This window comes from Echinops telfairi, unplaced genomic scaffold, assembly GCF_000313985.2.
Source record: "Echinops telfairi isolate 266 unplaced genomic scaffold, ASM31398v2 ScPeMD7_7436;HRSCAF=8474, whole genome shotgun sequence".
Taxonomy (NCBI): Eukaryota; Metazoa; Chordata; class Mammalia; order Afrosoricida; family Tenrecidae; genus Echinops; species Echinops telfairi.
Window position 1 is genome coordinate 4,839,445 of NW_022111336.1, and position 20,242 is coordinate 4,859,686.

The 20,242-nt window shown below is 35.7% G+C and overlaps 1 protein-coding gene across 4 annotated transcripts in view; it reads right to left on the reverse strand.

The window, feature by feature from the left end:
* DMD (dystrophin) overlaps positions 1-20,242 on the reverse strand; it is a 2,430,848-nt gene that overhangs the window by 1,470,227 nt on the left and 940,379 nt on the right. For all 4 annotated transcript variants that reach the window (XM_045298663.1, XM_045298661.1, XM_045298660.1 and 1 more), the window contains 2 exons: positions 16,342-16,497; positions 8,381-8,551 (listed from right to left, as the gene is read on the reverse strand). In XM_045298663.1, the coding sequence (XP_045154598.1) occupies positions 8,381-8,551; positions 16,342-16,497 (327 nt within the window). The remainder of the gene's footprint in view (positions 1-8,380; positions 8,552-16,341; positions 16,498-20,242) is intronic.

The window sequence follows — 20,242 nt, forward strand, 5'->3', positions numbered from 1 at the left end:
TCTCCATAGGATTTTCTAGGCCAGTGGTTCTCTACCTGCAAGACCCTTTCACAGGAGTCACCTAAGACCATCAGGAAACACATTATTTCCAATGGTCTTCGGAACGGAGACACCGCTCCTCAATCCATCTCCAGGAGGGCCTGCCCACATGCAGATACGCCCACATACAAGTACCTGGCGTGAAGACTGTCACTGATGCTTCAAGTCGAAATTTCCTTTATTTGTAATTAGAAATAAATATTTAAAAAAATATAATTACAGATTATTTTTGTGATTCATCACTATGTTTTAATTATGTTCAATTTATAACAATGAAAATACATCCCACATATCAGATATTTACATGACAATTCATAACAGTAGCAAAATTACAGTTATGAAGTAGCAACGAAAATAATTTTATGGTGGGGAGTAACCACAACATGAGGAATTGTATTAAAGGGTTGCGGCCTTAGGAAGGTTGAGAACCACTGCTCTAGGCAGTATTCTGGAATTGCTTAGTGGGTTCCAATCCTTGACATTTTGGTTAGCTGCCAAGCACTTACTCAGGTTCCTCTCATGTGTTACCTAGCATGTGTCACTGGAGTCCAGCTGGCCTACTGGGTGAGCCACTGAATTACTAATTTCTAGGTTAGCGGTTTGAACCCACAAGTCACTCTCCTAGAGAGATACGAGGCAGTCTGCTTCTGTAGATTTAGTCTCTGAAACCCAAAGAGGCAGTTCTATAGGGTTGCAAGTTGGTGGTAGTGGGTTGTTGTGGTTTAAGTGATCAATTGTTGTAAATATTCTTTCTGGGGTAGGTAACATGCTTTTATTTTGGGGAGTGAGGGTTAGAGGTACCTTGGGAACAGTCACCCTTGTGAATGGAAAAGTGAACAGTCAATTACAAAATGGACTCAGATATAACTCTGTCACTCTATCAGGAGTTTTAGCAACACATTGATGTGCACTTGGCACTCAAGGTTTTTATGACATGAAAAGTGTCAGACATGAATGGAAGTAAATACAGCCAATTTTCTTAATTTTCCATAATTAATTTCAATTAATGTATAGATGCAGAATAGTCTACATAATCCAAGCTGAATTCATGAGCATCGAGTTGCTGCTGACCCATCGCAACCCTATAGAAGTCACTGTGGGGCTCTGAGGCTGCAGATTTTGATGGGACCGGAAAGCCCGCTCTCACTCCTGGGGAACTGCTGATCGTCTTGAATGAAAACTGGATGATGGTTTCAAACTGCTGAACTTGTGTTATGCACCTCAACTTGTAACCCTCTTAACCACTATGGCACCAGTGCTCCTCAATAGTCAACCCAGTAAACATTAAATTTAAATAAACCAATTTACTCTCTGCCTTTTCTTAGTCATAAAACACACAAACTGCCATACAGTCAATTCCAACTCATAGCAGCCCTATAGGTCTGGATAGAACTGTCCTTCTGTAGAGACTGTAACTATTTTTTAAGAGACTATAACTCTTTAAAGGAGTAGAAAGCCTCATCTTTCTCCCGACAAGCAGCTGGTGGTTTTAAACCACTAACCTCGTGGTTAGCAACCCCACCTGAAACCTACTATGCTGCCATCTCTCCTTTCAATCATAACAAATAGTTAAATGTTAATTTGATTTGTTTATATTTAAAAAAATGGGTACCATAGGACATTTTCTCACAGGCAGCTCATTCATTGCCATCGCATCAATTCCAATTCATAGAATAGAGTAGAACTGCCTGATGGGCATTTCTGAGCCTGTAACCCTTTATGGGAGTAGAAAGCCCTATCTGTCTACCTTGGAGAAGCAGGTGATGTTGAACTGCTGACCTTGCAGGTAGCAACCAAGCACATAACCACTATGCCGCCGAAGCTCCTCCCCATCTCTCTTTTTCTCACACTTTCCATGAGTTCTGAAAAAATGTATTTCAGTGATTCTCCCATTTCTAAAGCTTTGCTGTTTGAGTCTAACTTTAAATACATAATGAGGTTTTAGTTTTCAGGTAACCTACCCACTTCCTTGATGGATAAAAGGATGGAATAATCTATTGTTTGGGTCTTTGCTGATCATACTGTTATATGGTGGGGAGGTTTTTCATCACTTTCTTTACTGTAACACTGTAAAAACGTGCTGGGACGCTTATCTGTTCCCATAGGACCCCAATTCACAGGTATTTTCTTCCAGGGTCAGAGAAATATAGTTCACTTGTCACCTGAAAGGATCATTCCAGTATGTGAAGATTACATTCAAAGGGGATTCAACTCTTCTACATTTTCACATGATAGGATGTATAACGTCTTCTACAAATTTTGTAGCAATTTCCCAAGAACTCTTTTTCCTGGGATGAGCTTTTACTCCAATGTCTTATTACCCTCCTATTTTTAATTTTTATTTTAATCCTGCCCCAAAGAGTTGATCTTCATTGAAACTCACATGAACTCATCCCACCCTCTTAGTAAACTTTCACTAGGATGGAAGGGAATTCCTGCTTATTTTAGCTACTAACATTTCTGAGAGCTCTTTCTAATATGGATGAAGGTCTAAGTACAAAGCACACCCGTAAATGTATTTTAAAAGATCTCCTCCCCCAAGAGACATCTGCATTCAATCTACATAAATATTAAGCTTTGCCTGGCCATTCCGACTTGAGAGAGTTCTTTTCTATATTAAAATATATTCATGGGAATAAAATGAGCAAATTATCAAATTACCATAATCCTTAGGTATGGACTTGTTACATTTAAGGTTACTAGAAATTCAGATGGAAATTATTATTTATATTTACATTTAAAGTGGTAGTGTTTCCTTTCATCTTCAACAGCTGTAATTGAATCACTTGTGCATCACAAAATCTAGTATGTCTTAAACTTCAGAAAGTCTGCTAGTCATTATTTCTGGGGGCCTATGTTACTCTGTCATGATTAAAGGTTTAGGACATATTTTACTGTTAGGGTAATGTGACAAATAATATAAAGATAAATTAAAGAGAAAGAAAATATCAGAGTGGAATTTGTAGCACAATATATTGACAATTTATTAATAATACACTATCTATTAAAAAGAATTTCGTGAAAGCAGGATGCACAGAACAGAAATTAGAGCTATAACTATAATGACAGTGAATACTGACTCCAATGGCATTTAACAGATGTTCTATTTTCTAAGTAACAGCTGCTTGATGCATCCATTGTACCAAGTTAATGATCTGCTAGTGTTATTTCACTTCACAGATAAATTACTATGCACTCTTTAAAAAAAAAGATATGTAATTTTTCATGGGAACGATAGTGTAACAGACTCGAGAAATCAGTAATAGCTCTCATGCTTTTATAGCTAAAAGGAGCAATGAGTTGAGGCAATTATCTAGATAATCTAAGACCAGAGATCAAATCTTCTTAAACGGAGAAAGGGGGTTGTTTAAAAAAAACACCAGACACGGTTGATTTAACTGAACGTAGATTTCGTTAGACAGCTTGACAAGAATGGATTGCCCATGCGTTGGTCCTCGTGCTTTGCTGGATATGAGAGGCACTCACTAGCCACAGTCAAAGCAATTAGAGCAGAAAGTCTAGGAGTTGGTGACTTTCAAATACAGTGTTGAATGTTATTGGAACAAAGGAAAGATACATTCTATCAGGTGGCATTGTGTGGTACTCACAAGTTTAATATTTTAGGTCAGAAACGGCATCAGAAAGACAATGTAAGTAACTAAAAATTCTTCCTACTGCTGTTATTATAAAAATATGTTCTGGAAATAAATTTGAAAATTGAAATAACATGTTATACACAAAGTTATGTTCATATCAATTATTTTTACATTGTTTTACACTCTGTATGGCATATATTATTATTTGTGTGTGTCTCTGTGTGTGTGTGATTCTCCTCATCAACTTCTGGAATAAGAATAATACTTGAGTCAATACATGAAAAATGATAGCTGTGAATGATTCAATAACCTGAGAGGCATGAATATGTTTTGGCTTAGAAAACATGTTTTTGGGATGTTTAGTTGGCCATTTAAATTTTAGATCATATCTGAATATTAATGGGAACTGAGGGAGCTGAATTCTTGAACTGGCTTTTACATTTTGACTAATGAAACGAAATTTGAAATAAATTCATAAAATCTGTTGCATCTTTGGAAAATTATTTTTCAGTTAATTTTCTTTGTGAATGTAAGCTCTCAATAAAGCTATCAGACTAGTAGTATACTTTTAGAAATATTTTAATTGGAGTCTTTATCATTTGGACGCTGATCAATGCATATGTAAGTTTACTCCTTGGTTTGGCCAGATAGGAAGCTTGAAGGCAAAATGTGTGCCTTTACGCTTCCCTTCCATTTCATACTCCATGTGATAGTATGGATGCATTTCTATGTAAAACTTGAATAATTTTCCTACCTCTAAATATTGCTCGCTCCTCATTTTCTAATTTATTTCTGCATACCAGGTGTACTCTATTTCTTCAAGCCATGCTAAAAATTATTTTCTGAAGGTCCCTATTATCATAATAACAATAACAACAATAATAAACTAACCCCCGCCTTCTATTCTATTCCAACGGATAGTGACTCTATCTAGCGTTACTACTTATGGGAACAGACAGCCTCATCTTTCTCCCTCGGAGAGGCTGGTGGCTTTAAACCACCTACTTTGTGGTTAGCAATCCATCTCTTATCAGGCATCACCACGAGGGTGCTTTAGAAATATAAGGAAATCCATAATTAATGAGTGATTAAATGCACTAAAAATAAAAAAAATTAAATTTACCTTTGCTAAGTATACTTTAATGTATGCTTTTCTTTTTATTAAAGGTGAAATAATTCTAATATGGGTTCATTCACAAAGTCTTGCATAAAACTTTTTCTCTAGCCATTGCAATATGTTCATATATAATGAAATGTAATGTCTTGGGTCAATAGAATGGAGAGAAATGTAGTAGAAATGAATATAAGAGTTTTTAGAAGTTTAGAAGAATCACCACCAAAGGGAAGTGGGGGAAATGAAGAACAGAATCTAAAGTTATGAATTACTGGAGATTTTCCTGCAGCCAATGAGGCTGAATGAAACTCTGAAACCATTGCCCTAAAATAGTCTTATAAATTTGAACCACATATGGCCCCTGGCAGCTTCATGAAATCAAACAAGTTTAACTGACTTTAAAAAGTCTGCTTTAATCATTCGTCTCTTTTCAAGTGACAACCGCAACTTGGAACATCGGATAGAACCCTTAGAGACCAGTGAGTTGATGTGACCAGAACTGGAACGACAGAGAAACGAAGCATGAGAAAAAAGGGCATCAATGACCTTGAGCTGTACATGTTGGAACTGCTGAGTTGGTGTATGTTTTGATGTGTATAGTTTCAAGAACACCAATAAAACATAATTTTAAAAGTAGCCAATTAAATTCTAAATTTTGCCACTTAAAAAATCTTGCAGTGACTATATGGCATTTAAATCAAAAGCTCCCCAAACCATAAATTATTTTTATTATAAAGGGAAATAAGAGGTTTAAAATGCCAGGTTTCCAACTTTCATTGTTGTTATCATTAAAGTATAAAATAGCATTATGTCTTGATTCTATGGAATACATTTGCTTGTCAGACAGACTCAATAAGCCCAGGACTCTCTCTCTAGCCTTCTATGCAAAAGTATCTCTAGCAACCATCGCAGGGTTCATTAACTTTTCCCAGTACTTTTAAGGCGAGGCTGATGTCAAAACACATCTTAGGTAACTTATGAAATGCTGGCATGGGACTCTGGAATAGAGTTCTGATTTGGCATAATTTTAGAGCATCCCCTGAAGTTACTTGTACATTTTACTCACATTTCTTCAAATTCCTTTCATGGCTAGCTCAATTTCTGGATGCAGTTATGCTATCATTCCATCTTTAATATAGAGAGTTCTCTCATTACATTTGAAATGAGCAATCAAGGATGCTGTTCATGATGTCAATGTGAAGATGACTCAAAGTACAGCCATGGTGATGTTTCCGAATCCCCTCTGTGCACCACTGCTTGCCCCATACTTGTTTTCCTTCATTCTTACTTTAATAGAGCATAAATATGTTCATTTACTTATCTCAGGGACTACCATTATAAGGCTCCATGTTTTGTAAAGAGAGAGAGAGAGAGGTTGCACAGGCCTTATTATGTCTTTTGCAATAATGAAATTATTAAACAGCCATGTCAGTAGTCAACCAGAACTCATTCTCTCATAGATGTATTCATAGTTTTAGCCCGGCACGTGGCTATTCAGCTGTTGCTGTTGGTTTTGTAAAGTGACAGCCAGTCAGTTCCAACTCACAGCGATCCTCTGTGCAACGGAACCAAACACTGCTTTGGGGCCTGTGCCATCCTCAAGGTGGTGTTTTTCCGTTTGAGCCTCCATGTCAATTAATTTTATTGAAAGGTCTTCCTCTTTTTCACTGCCGCTCTACCAAGCACAATGTCCTTTTCCGAGTACTGAACTCTCCTGATAACATGGCAACATATATAAGACCAAGTATCACCATCCTTGATTCTAAGCATTCTGACTGTACTTCTTTCATGACAATTTTTGAAGGCAGTCTATAGTACTTTCAATTGTCTTTGCCAGCATCATAATTTGCATGCATAGATTCTTCTTTAGACTACCTTATTCAATTTCTAACTTTCACATGCATATGAGGCATGTGAAAATTCCATGGCTTGGGTCAGGTACAGCTTTTTCCTCACAGTAAATCCTTGCTTTCCAACACTTTAAAGAGTTTACTTGAATGTATGCTTTTCTTTTTATTAAAGGTGAAATAATTTTAATATGGGTTCATTCACAATGTCTTGTATAAAACATTTTCTCTAGCCATTGCAATAGGGCTAGAGAGTCTAGGCTATGTTTTAGACTATGAAACTTTTTCTCTAGCCAAACCAATATGGCCAAGACTCTACACTATATTTTATCACCATTGCTGAAAGCTCAGTGAGACTAACTTCTGGAGTCCCTGGATGATGCCAAAGGCTAATGTATTCTACTGCTAAACAAAGATTGGAGCTTCAAGTTCACCCACAGTTACCTCAGAAGGGCCTGGTGATCTACATCTGAAAAATCAGACCACATGGGTGGGGTCATTGTTAGTTAGAATTGACTGGATATCAACTAGCATTTGAACTCTTGAGAGGATGTCCTGAAGAATAAAGCTACCCCCCTAGACTAATTTTTTTTCAATAGAAATAAACTCTAATATTCATTTTATTGTATTTCCCACAATGCCTCAGTGTATACCTATGCATATAACAGTTGTTGTCTTAATCTAAATAATCACACAGAAATATATTTATTTGAGCTGTAAGCAAATATAATATAGATGCATTATTTTTTTAACCAAGCCCCCTTTTTCTTCCCCTACTACAATAACCTCACATGTTATCCAATACTGAATAGCTAAATAGTTTATCCCCAACATTAATTCCATTTTGAATGGTAAGAAAAATAAATTCAATCAGTATTCATTTTAACATTTCCAAAGTCAAGAAATTATAACAACTTGACTTTTGATTATTTTAATTTAAAAATAATTTCTTACTTTCGGTCTCAATGTATGATGTTGATTTTTCATGATGCAATGAAAACTTAATGACTTTGGATCATTAAGATGACCATTTTGAATTAAAAGCACACAGATCAAATGCATATCTTGTTAATACAAGAAAACATTTGTTGATATATATTTTTTTAAAGGAGTGGAATTCTGTAATGTATTTTTTCTGTAGTGTCCAATACCGGGGTAAATTTTAAGGCAAAACACATTTTTAATGTCAGTTTGTACTCATAAATACATGAACACAATTTCAAGAATCATGGTAGTAAACCTCAAGTGTATTTACACATGCTAAGAAAGGAGTGTCTTGCCCTTAAATTCTAGCAAGTAAAAACCTATCTGATTGGATGTCAGGTTAATGGTAGGAATTGACCAGCCAAGGATTAAAGGAGGCCCTGTGCCCTTTGTCCGTGACATCTGTGTTCTGTTGACCTTTTAAGTACTGTCCTCAGTCTATGCTTCCGTTTGTCCTGATGGTTGTGGGCTCCATCGTGACACTGAGGTCTTTGGCAAGTCACTGAGAAACCAGAGTCTGATCTGGGGACCGTATTTCTGCATTCTTTAAGGAGCTTTTTCATAACCTAGCTAATTCTAAGCAAACCTTTAAAAGATTCTTGAGGAAGCTTACCATTGTTTTTATCGTGGTCTCAAAATCTAGAGGTAAACTACTGATGGAATCTTCAGAAGAGGGGAAATGCAGTAAGAGAATCTTTTCTAATTCCACTGATGTTGCACAGTAAATACTTCCTTATAAAATCTTACTGCAATGTGTTTTCCTGTATATTAAAAATAACCTTCAGAAATATAGGTTTTACCTTTCCCCAGGCAACTTCAGAATCCAAATTACTAGGCATCCCTTCAACTGCGGATCTCTTTGTCAATTCCGTATCTGTAGCTGCCAGCCATTCTGTTAAGGCATTCATTTCCTTTCGCATCTTCCGGGACAATTTCAAGCATTTTTCCAACTGTTGCTTTCTTTCTGTTACCTGAAAAGGAAGATAAAAAGTGGTTTTCTTCTTCAATTCAGGTTTACACTCATATAATTGGAACATTCATATCTTTGTCATTGTAAAATAACCTTTTCATTATGAGTTTGTTTTCCAAATCTTATTTCAGTAAAATAATATGGTTGGAATATGGACAGCGGCTAAAAGTAGTCCAGGGCACAAGAAATAAGATCTCTTCTCCAAATTAAAATGTCTTATGGCTGGTGACATGATAGAAGGCAAAGCTATATCAACTTATCTCTACTGTAAATTAAATAAATTTATGACCAATGTTTGTAATAAATAGGCTGAAGGATATCATACAGAAGATATGGTTCATCTGTCTTCAAAACCTGACAGTCTTTTGTCAAAGATATTTGTTAAAAGTGTTACAATCTTTTATATGCAAAGGACATGTGACCCGGAGGGGTCAGTTCCTGGAAAAGGACATCATGCTTTTTTAAAGCATAGGGTCAGTGAAAAAAAGGAAAGCCCTTCAATGAGATGGATTTACACAGTGCTTGCAGCAGTGAGCTCAAACAAAAGAAATGCTAAGGGCTGTGCAGGAATAGGCAGTGCTCACTTCTGCTGTGGTCCTGTAGAGGCAATGTGTGTGCAGTGGAACAATGTGGGACTCTGTCATCCCCAGTGAATTCCAACTGTACTATAATCTTGGGCAAGACAATTTTCCATCAGTTTATTCATCCATTAAATGGGATCATTCTATCACATAGGGCTATTGTGAGAATAAATGCAATACATTGGATAGAGCCCAACACATGGTATAATTTCAATCCATTCCTTCATTCCTATTATTCTATTTAAGGGTGGTTCAATAAAAATGGTGCTGGAATGTACAGAAGAAACTTTATTTTATAATTGTGTTGCTGCTCTTCAGTGCCATTGAGTTGGTTCCAATCCACAATGCCCCTATCGATGTACAACAGATAGGAAAACTGTCAGATACTGCAGCATCCACTCAAATGTTGTTAGGTCGGAGGCCATGGCTGCTGACATTATGTCAGTGAAACTCCTTGAGCATCTTCTTTTTCTACTTTCCCAAACATGATGTTCTTTTCAGGGACTGGTCTCTCAATAACATGTACAAATATGTGATATGAAATCTAGCCATCTTGGTTTCTAGGGAACCTTCTGAGTATACTCCTTCCAAGAGAGATATGGTTGAAGTTTACTGGTAAAACCCTCAAAAACATGGTTTTAACTGCTAAGACATATACAGAGCAGAATAGAGGTTAATTTAAACACTCAGAATACATTAAAAAGAAAAAAAATGCAAGTGATCATTTAGGTAGCATAAATGATAGGCATAATAGGTGGCAGCCTTATATCCACGTCTACAAACCAAATACAAATCCAATGTAGAAACGCCAGAACATCAAAGGTGAAGAAACATTTAAAAATATTTAAGTTCTGGAATCAAGCTAAATATGCTGTCATTTTGGTATGGATTCTATATGAGGGGTGAACCTCAAAAAATAGATTATACTTTTCAAAGCTATGTATTTACATTTTTTTTTACCAAAACAACGTTTGCACCATCAAAGTACTCTCCATTACATTTAATTCATTTGTCAAATCTGCAATTCTATTCTTGGAAACTTTCAAACTCATCTGATGGCTGACAGCACCTCACTTGATTTTTCTTCACCTCTGCTACATCATCAGTTCGCTGTCCTTTCATGTCTCTCTTCATTCACAGAAACCAAAAGAAGTCACATAGAGCGAGGTCAGGTGAGCCAGGTGAGTGGGGCAAGAGAGACAAGCTGTTTTTTGCCCCAAACTGGCACACTGAGATGGCTGTGGGAGCAGGTGCATTGTCGTGGCAAAACCAGTCCCCTGGCACAAATCAGGCTTTTTTTTGAGGGGGGGGGGGAGTCATACACAGTTACACAATGTTTTCAGAACCTCTAAATAGAAAGCTTGGTTTACAGTCTGACTTGGTGGAACAAACTCCAAATGTACTATGAGTTGACTTTTATTCTCCTTTTGGGAAGTTGACAGACGTCCAGAATTAGGTGTCATCAATTGACATTTCACCTTTTTTAAAAAGAGAACACCACTCTTATAGTTGAGTTTTCCCCATAGCACTGTCCTTGTAAGCTGTGTTCAACATCACAACAGTTTCTGGGGCATTTTACCAGAGCAGGAAAAAAAATTTCACTGTCACACGCTGTTCTCTTACATCAGCCATTAAAAAAAAAAAATTAAAAACCCCAAGTTCGAGAAAACTGCTTTTATGAAAAAAATTCTCTTGTGACCAGAGAGAACCCTCCCAGGTGACACCAGTGGGTGCCTGGGGGAATATGCATACTACAAAAGCTCCACTCTGCCTAGCACAATTCTGGTTGGGGGGGTAACCCCCTCGTATACACGAGAACATTCACTAGTTCCTTTGTACCTAAAAGTGTATGTACCCGAAGAAAATATTTAGTTGCCAACACTGAAATTATTTTGTTGTTGTTGTTCTGTGACTTCTGTGTCTTTTTTTTCCATTAGACAAACAAGAGCAGCTGCCCTTCTGACTGCAAGGACTTTTGTTTTTTGTCTGTGGGAGGGGAGAAAAAAATTCTTACTCTACCGTGCGTTTCTCTGCAAAGTTATTTTTATTTCTATGCACGATTGGTAGAAAAATGAATCTATACTCAGTAGTTCAGAGGAATTTTATCTTCTTGGAGCTAATGCATTATTGATTTTTATTTATTTTATTTTGTGTATATCCAGCTCAGTAGGTTTTGAAGAGACAGGAGACACTGCCATCTTAAGGAAACATTTGTACAGTTTCATTTTGTGTAGCTGTATGTGGGAAGGAGATACATTTAAAAGAGTGCCACCTACAGTCCAGTGTTTCAGCACTCACTATTCCAAGAACAATTTAAAATGAACTTTCAGGCTGAGCTGAGTATTTTTATTTCTATTAATATTAAATCATAGAAAGGTCAAACAAGGAATTATAGAGTGTTCAGTGTAATATCCGTTCTCAATTTATATGCAGATACAAGAATCCAATCAATGTTTTATTTAGTAAACAATTGAGGTGAATTGTTGCTAGTAAGAAACGTGTGCTATATTTTTTAAAAGATAAGCTTTTGATTTGAGATAAGTTCATTATAAATTCTAAATTTGATTTAACAAGTATGTAATTTTAAAATGACAAAAATATACAGATTAAACTAAGAATCTTTTGTTCTCTTTGCTTTTATTAATGAAAAACAGTCCTTTTGAAGTTGTTATGAAGGTCAAAAGCAACCACTTTTTTTCGGTGAAAGAATGCATGCATTCAAGGAGTTTCCTGGGATGCTATTTCAACATCTTTCCTTTATCATTGTTAAAAATGAATCATTACTCCTAAAATACATTTCTGCTCCGTATTTTCACTGTTTCTCTCACGCTATGACAGTTAACTATTATTTTTAGTACTTGTATGTTGCTTTAATTGCTAAGTGATGAATGGTAGAGTAAACATAAATTATCCAATGTATTTATTCAGAGATAAATGGGTCTTTAAATCTTTACAAGCATCACTCAATTTCTAATAATACTAAATTTTGGACACTAATAGTTTCTTAATGTCCCTTTCATTGTTTTATATCCTAAATGATTTATTCCATGTTATTTTATGTTAAACTTACTCCTTCAAAGACAAAGATAGTGCTGAAATCATCTTCAGTAAAAAAAATTCCCAAGCCACAATTTATATCACAATGAAATACATGTTATTATTAAAACAAAAAACCTCTTTTACAAAATATAGATTTTTCTTTAAAAATTATACTTGTCAGCATATCAACTAAGGTACATAGGTCAAATAATGAACTCTTGAGTATAATTTTTTTTCAAAGTGTGATACCCTATCACATTCATATTGATATTAGGTATCCTTTCATTAATTTTAAATATGGAACCATTAGAATCTGTGGAAGTTGATAAGTACTAGAATGAGTTTAGTTATGACTTTTCCCTTGGTGGTGATCTTTAATACAGGAATACAGTGTTCTGTAAGATTATCAGGGTCATTTAATACAAAGGTAGCTTAGTAAAAGAAATAAGCAACTGAAAGTAATTTTATTTCAAGATGATCAATATGTATTTCTATTAATTGGTTATCAGTGCGTTAAAATTTCTGACCTGAAGTATGTGAACCTATTTTCATAGAATGGCTACAGTTCCCTTTCAAAACATGTCAAATATTTAACTAGATGCTATTAAACATAAAAATAAAAACAATCAAGTAACGACAGTGGAGGGTTTCAGATTCTTATTCATACATGAAATTCACTTTATTTCACTGATTAGCAACTTGGAGCTAGCATCATGAAGACCTAAACCTCCATCAATTTTCAGTGTGAACTATGAGAAATCTGTCTATGACTACATATCTATCTGTGACTACAATTGTATTTATGTCTAAGATAAGGTAATTTTTTTACTGATTCAATTATATACAATAAAGTCGATAATTTTGCTACTGTTGTTCTTAGGTGCCATTGAGTTGTTTATATCTCATAGCTACCCTATGTATGACAGAACAAAACATTGTCTGGTCCTGAGACATTTTCACAATCATTCTTATGTTTGAGCCCATGATGGCAGCTACTGTATACAGATCCATCTTGTCGAGTCTCTATGTATCTTTTTCACAGCTTTCTACTTTACCAAGCATGATGTATTTATCTAGGGGATATTCTCTCTTGACAATATGTCCCAAGTAGATGAGGTGAAGCCTCATCATCTTTGCTGCTAAGGCACATTCTGGTCGTACTTTCTTTCAAGACACATCCGTTTGTTCTGTTGGCATTCCATTATTCTTTCAATATTCTTTGCAAGTACCATAATTCAAGCGTATCTAATGCTCTTTGGTCTTTCTTATTCAATGCCCATCTATTACATGCATATGAGACCATCATGGCTTGGGGCAGTTGAACCGTTGAACCTTTGTCCTCAAAGTGATACCTTTGCTTTATAACAGATTACAAAGGTCTTTGAGAGTTTATTTACCCAATGAAATGTGTTCTTTGAGCTCTTGACTGCCGCTTTCACAAACATTGATTGTATTTCCAAGCAAGATGAAGTCCTTGACAACTTCTATATTTCTTCATTTATCTGAAGTTGTTTATTGGTCCGGTAGTGATATATTTAATTTATTTATATTCAATTTTAATTCATACTGAAGGCTGTAGTCTTTCATCTTCATCAGTAAATGTTTCAAGGCTTCTTCACTTCAACAGTTGTGTCCACTGCATAAGGTAGCTTGTTAATGAACTTTCCACTAATCCTGATGCAGCACACTGCTTCATACAATCCACCTCCTTAGATGATTTTCTCAAAGTGTATATTGTATAAATATTATAAAAGATATAATGTTTTCTTATTTTAAACTATGTAGTATCCCATTATTTTCTTTCAATAACTGCCTCTCTGGTCCTAAGTTGGCACAATTAATTGTCCTGGAATTCCCATTCTTTCCAGTTTTATCCATAATTTGTTGAGTTCCACAAAGTCTAATGTGTTTGCATAGTAAAGAAATACAGGTAAATATCTTTCTGTTATTTTCTACTTTCAACCCTTAACCATCTAATATTAGCAATGATATTCCTTGTTCCAGGTCCTCTGAATTGAGCTTGCATTTGTGATAGTTCTGAATCAACGCATTGCTGCAACGATTTTTTTAATTATTCTTTGCAAACTGTTACTTGCATATTATATGAATTACTCAATTTGATCATGTCTGCATTCTGTTGGATAACATTTCTTTAGGTTGGGCCGAAATATAGATCACATCCAGGCGACTGGCCGGGTAGGTGTCTTCCAAATTTCTTAGCATAAAGTAGTGAATGGTTCCAGTACTTTTTTAGTTAGTTGAGTCATATTATTTGATACCCTTCAATTCCTGGGGTTTTTATTTTGAACAAGGCTTCCCATGCAGTGCAGAGTTCTTTATTTTTAATAATATGCTACTTTCTAAAATGGTTGGCTATTGTATTAGACCAGGTTGACTAAAGGAACAAATCCAGTGACACTCCCTGTGTAAGAAAGAGCTTTATCAAGAAGTAATTCTAAAAAATAAATAAATAAATAAAAAAGAAGTAATTCTATATCAAGAAGACATCCCAATCCAGTCCATAAGTCTGATATGACTCCATAAGTCTCTCTTCAGACTCATACAGCCCAAAGCAATGATACAGCATGCATGAATATCACAGGTTGGTGGGTGAAAAAGTCCTGTGGATCCAATGGCGGGGGTAGCACCGCAGAGCTCTGGCAGCAATCAGGGTCAGTCAGCAGGAAGATGAAGGCAGAGAGAGAAGGGGAGGTTCCCAGGGCCCTCCTTATGGGAAGACTGCACCAACAAGGCACCATTAGGCTGTGACCTGATTAACAGGTTGAATATCACCCCTACGCTTTTATGTATCTTCAAGTTAATTTGAAATTATGGTTTCTTTTTTTTTAATGGTTTCATTGGCATATCGTTCACATCCCATACTTTTGATGTTTCCTGTGTCTTTCAAGATTTTGCCCATATTGTTGTTAGGCACCTTATACTCAATTCCTGCTCAAAGTAACTCTATGTGCACCAGAATGAAACACTGTCCAATCTGTCACCGTCCTCACAATGTTGCTTAGATTTGAGCCCATTATTACAGCCACAGATACCTTCAGGGGAATTGCACTCGAGGTTAAAATTTATATTCAGTTCTTTCAGCTTGAAAAATGCTGTGTGTTCTTCTTTTTGGACATTCTACTATAATACTTGGTCTTCTTGAGACACCCTTTGAAATCTTAGGCTCAGTTATATTAATTCATAATTTCTTCCATTTGATTTAGTTACTCAACACTTGGGAGTAAGTTTCATAATCTTGTGACATTCATCTTTGGTCTTTATTTTCTGTCTTTTTCGAGACATTTTACTCTTTTAATGTATAATATCCCTGGTGTCATCCCACAGCTCATCTGATCTTCAGTCATTAGTGTTAAATGGGTAAAATGTGTTCTTGAGATGGCTTCCAAATTTTGGTGTGATCTACTCAAGTTGTACTTTCATTGGCATGTTTTCATTTTCTTCAGCTTCTGTCTGAACTTGTATACGAGCAATTGCTTATCTGTCCCATGGTTTTACCCAGGCCTTGTTTGGCTGATGATATTTGACCTTCTCTAACATCTCCTCCATCAATATGGTGTGTGTATTATTTGGCAACATCCAAATGTATAGTTGCCACAGAGGCAAATAATATAACTGGTAATCTTACGATGAACAATGCACTGCAATTTACTATGAGAACACTTCGGTGGAAAATATCATCTCATTCAGATCCAGGCACAATAGACTTAGTCAGAGTATTGTAGAAATGTACCAATCTTCAAGGCATAAGAAATACATTTATACAACAAAAAAGTAGGTACATTTGGCAAAAATAAATCCTTTAAGACTTCTTGATAGACCAATACAAATCTCCATGAGAACTACCACAAATAAGTATATCATTAATTATCATTTATCAATCAGTTTTACACATTATATATACATATATTCCATAAATATATATATATGAATATACACATATATACACACATATATTTGTGGCTTCAAGAAGTTTATGGACAATGGAATTAAAATATCATGGGTTTTATCATGAATTTTTGATATGTGTACATATACACACACAGAAAGACAAAGTATAAATTATTGAGACTTCAATTACATACAAATACTGATCTTTGCTATAAAACTTAAAGATAACTAGGCAGGGTTTGTGGTATAAACAGGCACCCACCTTTGCACCCAATTCATTATAATGCAATTTCAAGGCTGTTACTCTTTCATCGAGTTCTTTGGGGTTTTCCGTCTGCTTCTTCTGTACGATCTGACGTCCTGTTTTGATCACCATTTCCACTTCCGACTTCACTTCACTCAGACTTTTATACAAGTTCTAAGTAACAAGACACAAACCAAAATGGATTAAACCAAATAGGGTTAAACTAATCCAGATGATTATTAAAAAGAGAAATATAGCTAGAGATCATGCTAATTGTTATTCATATTTACATTGTTGATTGAGTTGCATTTTTCCATTGTGTTCAATATCTAGATTTTGTATTTTCTGTTCATATTAAATTTCTGATCATGATTATATACACATTTCCCATGTGCATAATGTGTATATGTTCTTATGAAAGTAAATGTCATAAATATCATAATTCTTTAATCTAGGCTTATGAAAATCACTTATAAAAGGTATATTATTTGCATTACATATGGTAGAGTTTTATAGTTCTATATTCGAAGGGACTCATTCAACAGATATTTACTGAGTGCCAATTGTTGCCATGCAGCATGGGAGGAACTAGTAGATCAGAAGATGCCAAAGACACTGCTCACTGTTTTTCTTATGTTTACATTGTATATAAGGAAGTTATTTTTAGGTATCCTACTTATATTTGAAAAAGTTACTGTCTCCATGGGCAGAAATATATTTACACACAGATATTTTTATATATATTTTGCTTTCCAAAAATAATATACATTCTTTCTCTCTCTCTTACACACGCACACACACACAAATATACAAATATGTATATATAAAACACTATTCTTGATTCACAAAATATTTTGGATTAATGAAGCCAAGCCAGTATTATGTTATAATACTTTTATCTGTGTGTATGTATATTTGTATGCATTACATGTTGCTGATCAAATATGCTCACTGGTAAGACTGAACGATTCCTTTTTCTCATTACTATGAATGAACTTTCTAGTAAGTTGTCTTTTTGTGATTTGAACATACATTGGGTTGTTTTTTCTGTTCAGTTAAAAATTTTATAAAACAGGCATTGTGTATGAGCTGATCAATTATCTACTAAAGATTGCATAAATACTCAGTTATTCCATTTACTTCACTTTTCGATTATCCTTTTTAATATTTGATAGGGATTCCAGTGGAAATGTGTAGAGCAAATCAGTTTCCCATTCGACAATCAGATGCATTGTGTTTGCTGCCATTGATAACAATCCCCACGTGTAACTGCACTCATCAGACTGCCTCCATGTGTCTGCTGTTCCTATTCCCTTTCTGCATTTTGAATTTCTTCTCTGAGCAACTCTTGCCCTTTTATTTTCAACTGGTTGATGTTTCTCAGGTGTGGGGTTATTTTTTTAACTTATAGGCCTATAATTTTGCTGAAAGTTGGGCAATGGGGTTAGTTCACTTCTAAGACAGAAGAGTCACTAAGGGCGATAATTTAGGGGCTTCCACTAATCTCTCTTAGGCCAGGAAGCTAGAACTTTCTTTTATCATTTGAGATTTGCTCCACATTTTCTCCCCCTCTCTCCAGGATCCCCAGTATGATCCTCTTCAAAGTACTTGGTTGTGGTAGCTGAACACAATCCATTTCCGGTTTCTGGGCCATGGAGGCTGAGGTTGGAGCAACCTATTGGTTCTTAGGTGCAATTGTTTCCAGGTGCTTTTGATATTTTACCCACACTTCTTCGCTTCATACTGGGAGAAACCAATAGTGGCACCTTCAATGACTGTTCACAAGTGTTTAGCACCCCAGTCACTATTCACCAAAGTTGAATATAGAACATAGCCATATTTCTTAACTATTGACCATGATGTCCCCTGAGAGTATGGTCTTGAATCCGTAGGTCCATGGACTCATTCCTTAAATGTACATGATTATGGCTAATAGGTGTCATAAATTTTGCCTCTATATGCTCTTCTGTATTAATAGCTATGGATAAAAATATCCTCTTTCAAACCTATGTACAATCATGAGTGTAGTCACATTCACCCTTCCACATGCATTCATCTTAGATGCACATCTATCTATCCACTTATAGAATATTGTTATCCATGTTATCTGTATATGTAATAGTATTTATCTCTGTTGCTTTTAACTATTGTGTTCCTCTCAGTATTTTCCTTTCATCAGTAGGATCTCTGGTGATAGTTTGTATTAATATTTTCTTATTGATAACTGTGAGTTATGTACTAGCTTTCTCGAAAACTAAATTTAAAAATTTTTATTATTATTTTTCTCTTATAAGTTTTAGAAAGCTGAGTATGTTGACATATTCAAATGGTCAATTTCCATGTTGAGATTCATGCCAATTTAATATTTAAACAGCCAAATAGGGTCCCCAGGCTTTGCCTTATTGATGATAATAACAGGATCTGCAGGAACTTTTAACTCATATGTCATTCAACAAACAGTAGAAAATATTTACAACCTGGGCTAGGAAGCACATTTGTACTTATGTCCAAAGGAAGGGCTATGATTTTTTTTCAGTTGTTGTTGTTATATTGTAAATAGGACAAAAGGATCTTTGAAAGCAAAGATATTCTTACATAATGAATAATATGAGAGAATTGAATGTATGATATATTTAAGGAAGGGCTACTTCCATTGGTTTTGACATCTAAATTCAACCAGAACCAAGTTCAGTAGGAGCCTTGCTCTGTTTTCGCTGTCCCAGTGCAGGGCACAGGACAAGCTAGTACAGATGTAAGGGCTCTCAGCTCATATTTACTGGCAGACAGGCTTTCTGAGATACTGTTCGGAACATGTTCTAAAAAGAGAATGAGGATAAATCCCAATATGAACAAACACAAATGAAAAATAGAGAAAATGTTGAAAACCAGATCAGGCCCAGTGTGCCTTAGAGGGGGGATCAACTGACAAGGTTTTACCGTCCAAGTCAGGTTTATCTTGTTGATCTTCTGTAGTCATCTCTCCAGTGCACTCTGTGACTGCTTTCGCTCCCATAGAGTGTCTGGTACAGTGGTTCTCAACCTTCCTAAGGCCGCGACCCTTTAATACAGTTTCTCATGCTGTGGCGACCCCCCAACCATAAAATTGTGAATCGGGCAACCCTGTGAAAGGGTCGTTTGACTCCCAAAGGGGCTATGACCCACAGGTTGAGAACCACTGCTCTGGCAGATGCCCACATAACTAAGCTTTATGCTGTCAGAGGCATCCTCCGACTTGGTGAATTTCCAATGATAGCAACATAGGACATTGCTCTATAGTCAACAGTCCAACGAAGATTTAGTCATGAACTAGTACAATCTTTCCATGTTTTTGATTCTGTCTTTGTAGTCTCATGCCTTTTCTGTCTAGTATGAAAACATACTAGAATTTGGAACTGAGAACCTGAATTCAAATCTAGCAGCACCACCTGCTATCTGTCCTTAACTGAGCTGTTGTCTTGAGAATGAGAGCTGACTAATATAAAAGAATGCATCTGCTTAATTCTTAGGCTACTTTTCATCCATTTTTAATACGGAAATCTGGAAATACCCCCACAAATAATTACAGCCTTGGAAACCCGGTATTGGGTTACTGTGAGTCAGAATTGAAGGGATGGCAGTTGTTTGTTTGTTTGTTTGTTTGTTTTTCCTGTATCACTTAGCTTACTTGGCCCTCAATATTTCTGGGATGATGAATATTATGCCATTTACTGTTGTTAGTTATATTCCCAGATTCACATACTTTCCTTCTAGATTTCCAAAATACAAATAATTCCAAAGGATCCAGAAAAGTAGACACATACATTCTTTCAGGTCATGCATACTCCCTAGAAGATTTTTAGATTAAAAAAAAAGACACACATAGATGGCTAGCTTTCATGTGGCTGCTGGGTAAGCTTTGGACTAACCAAAAGGTCGGTGT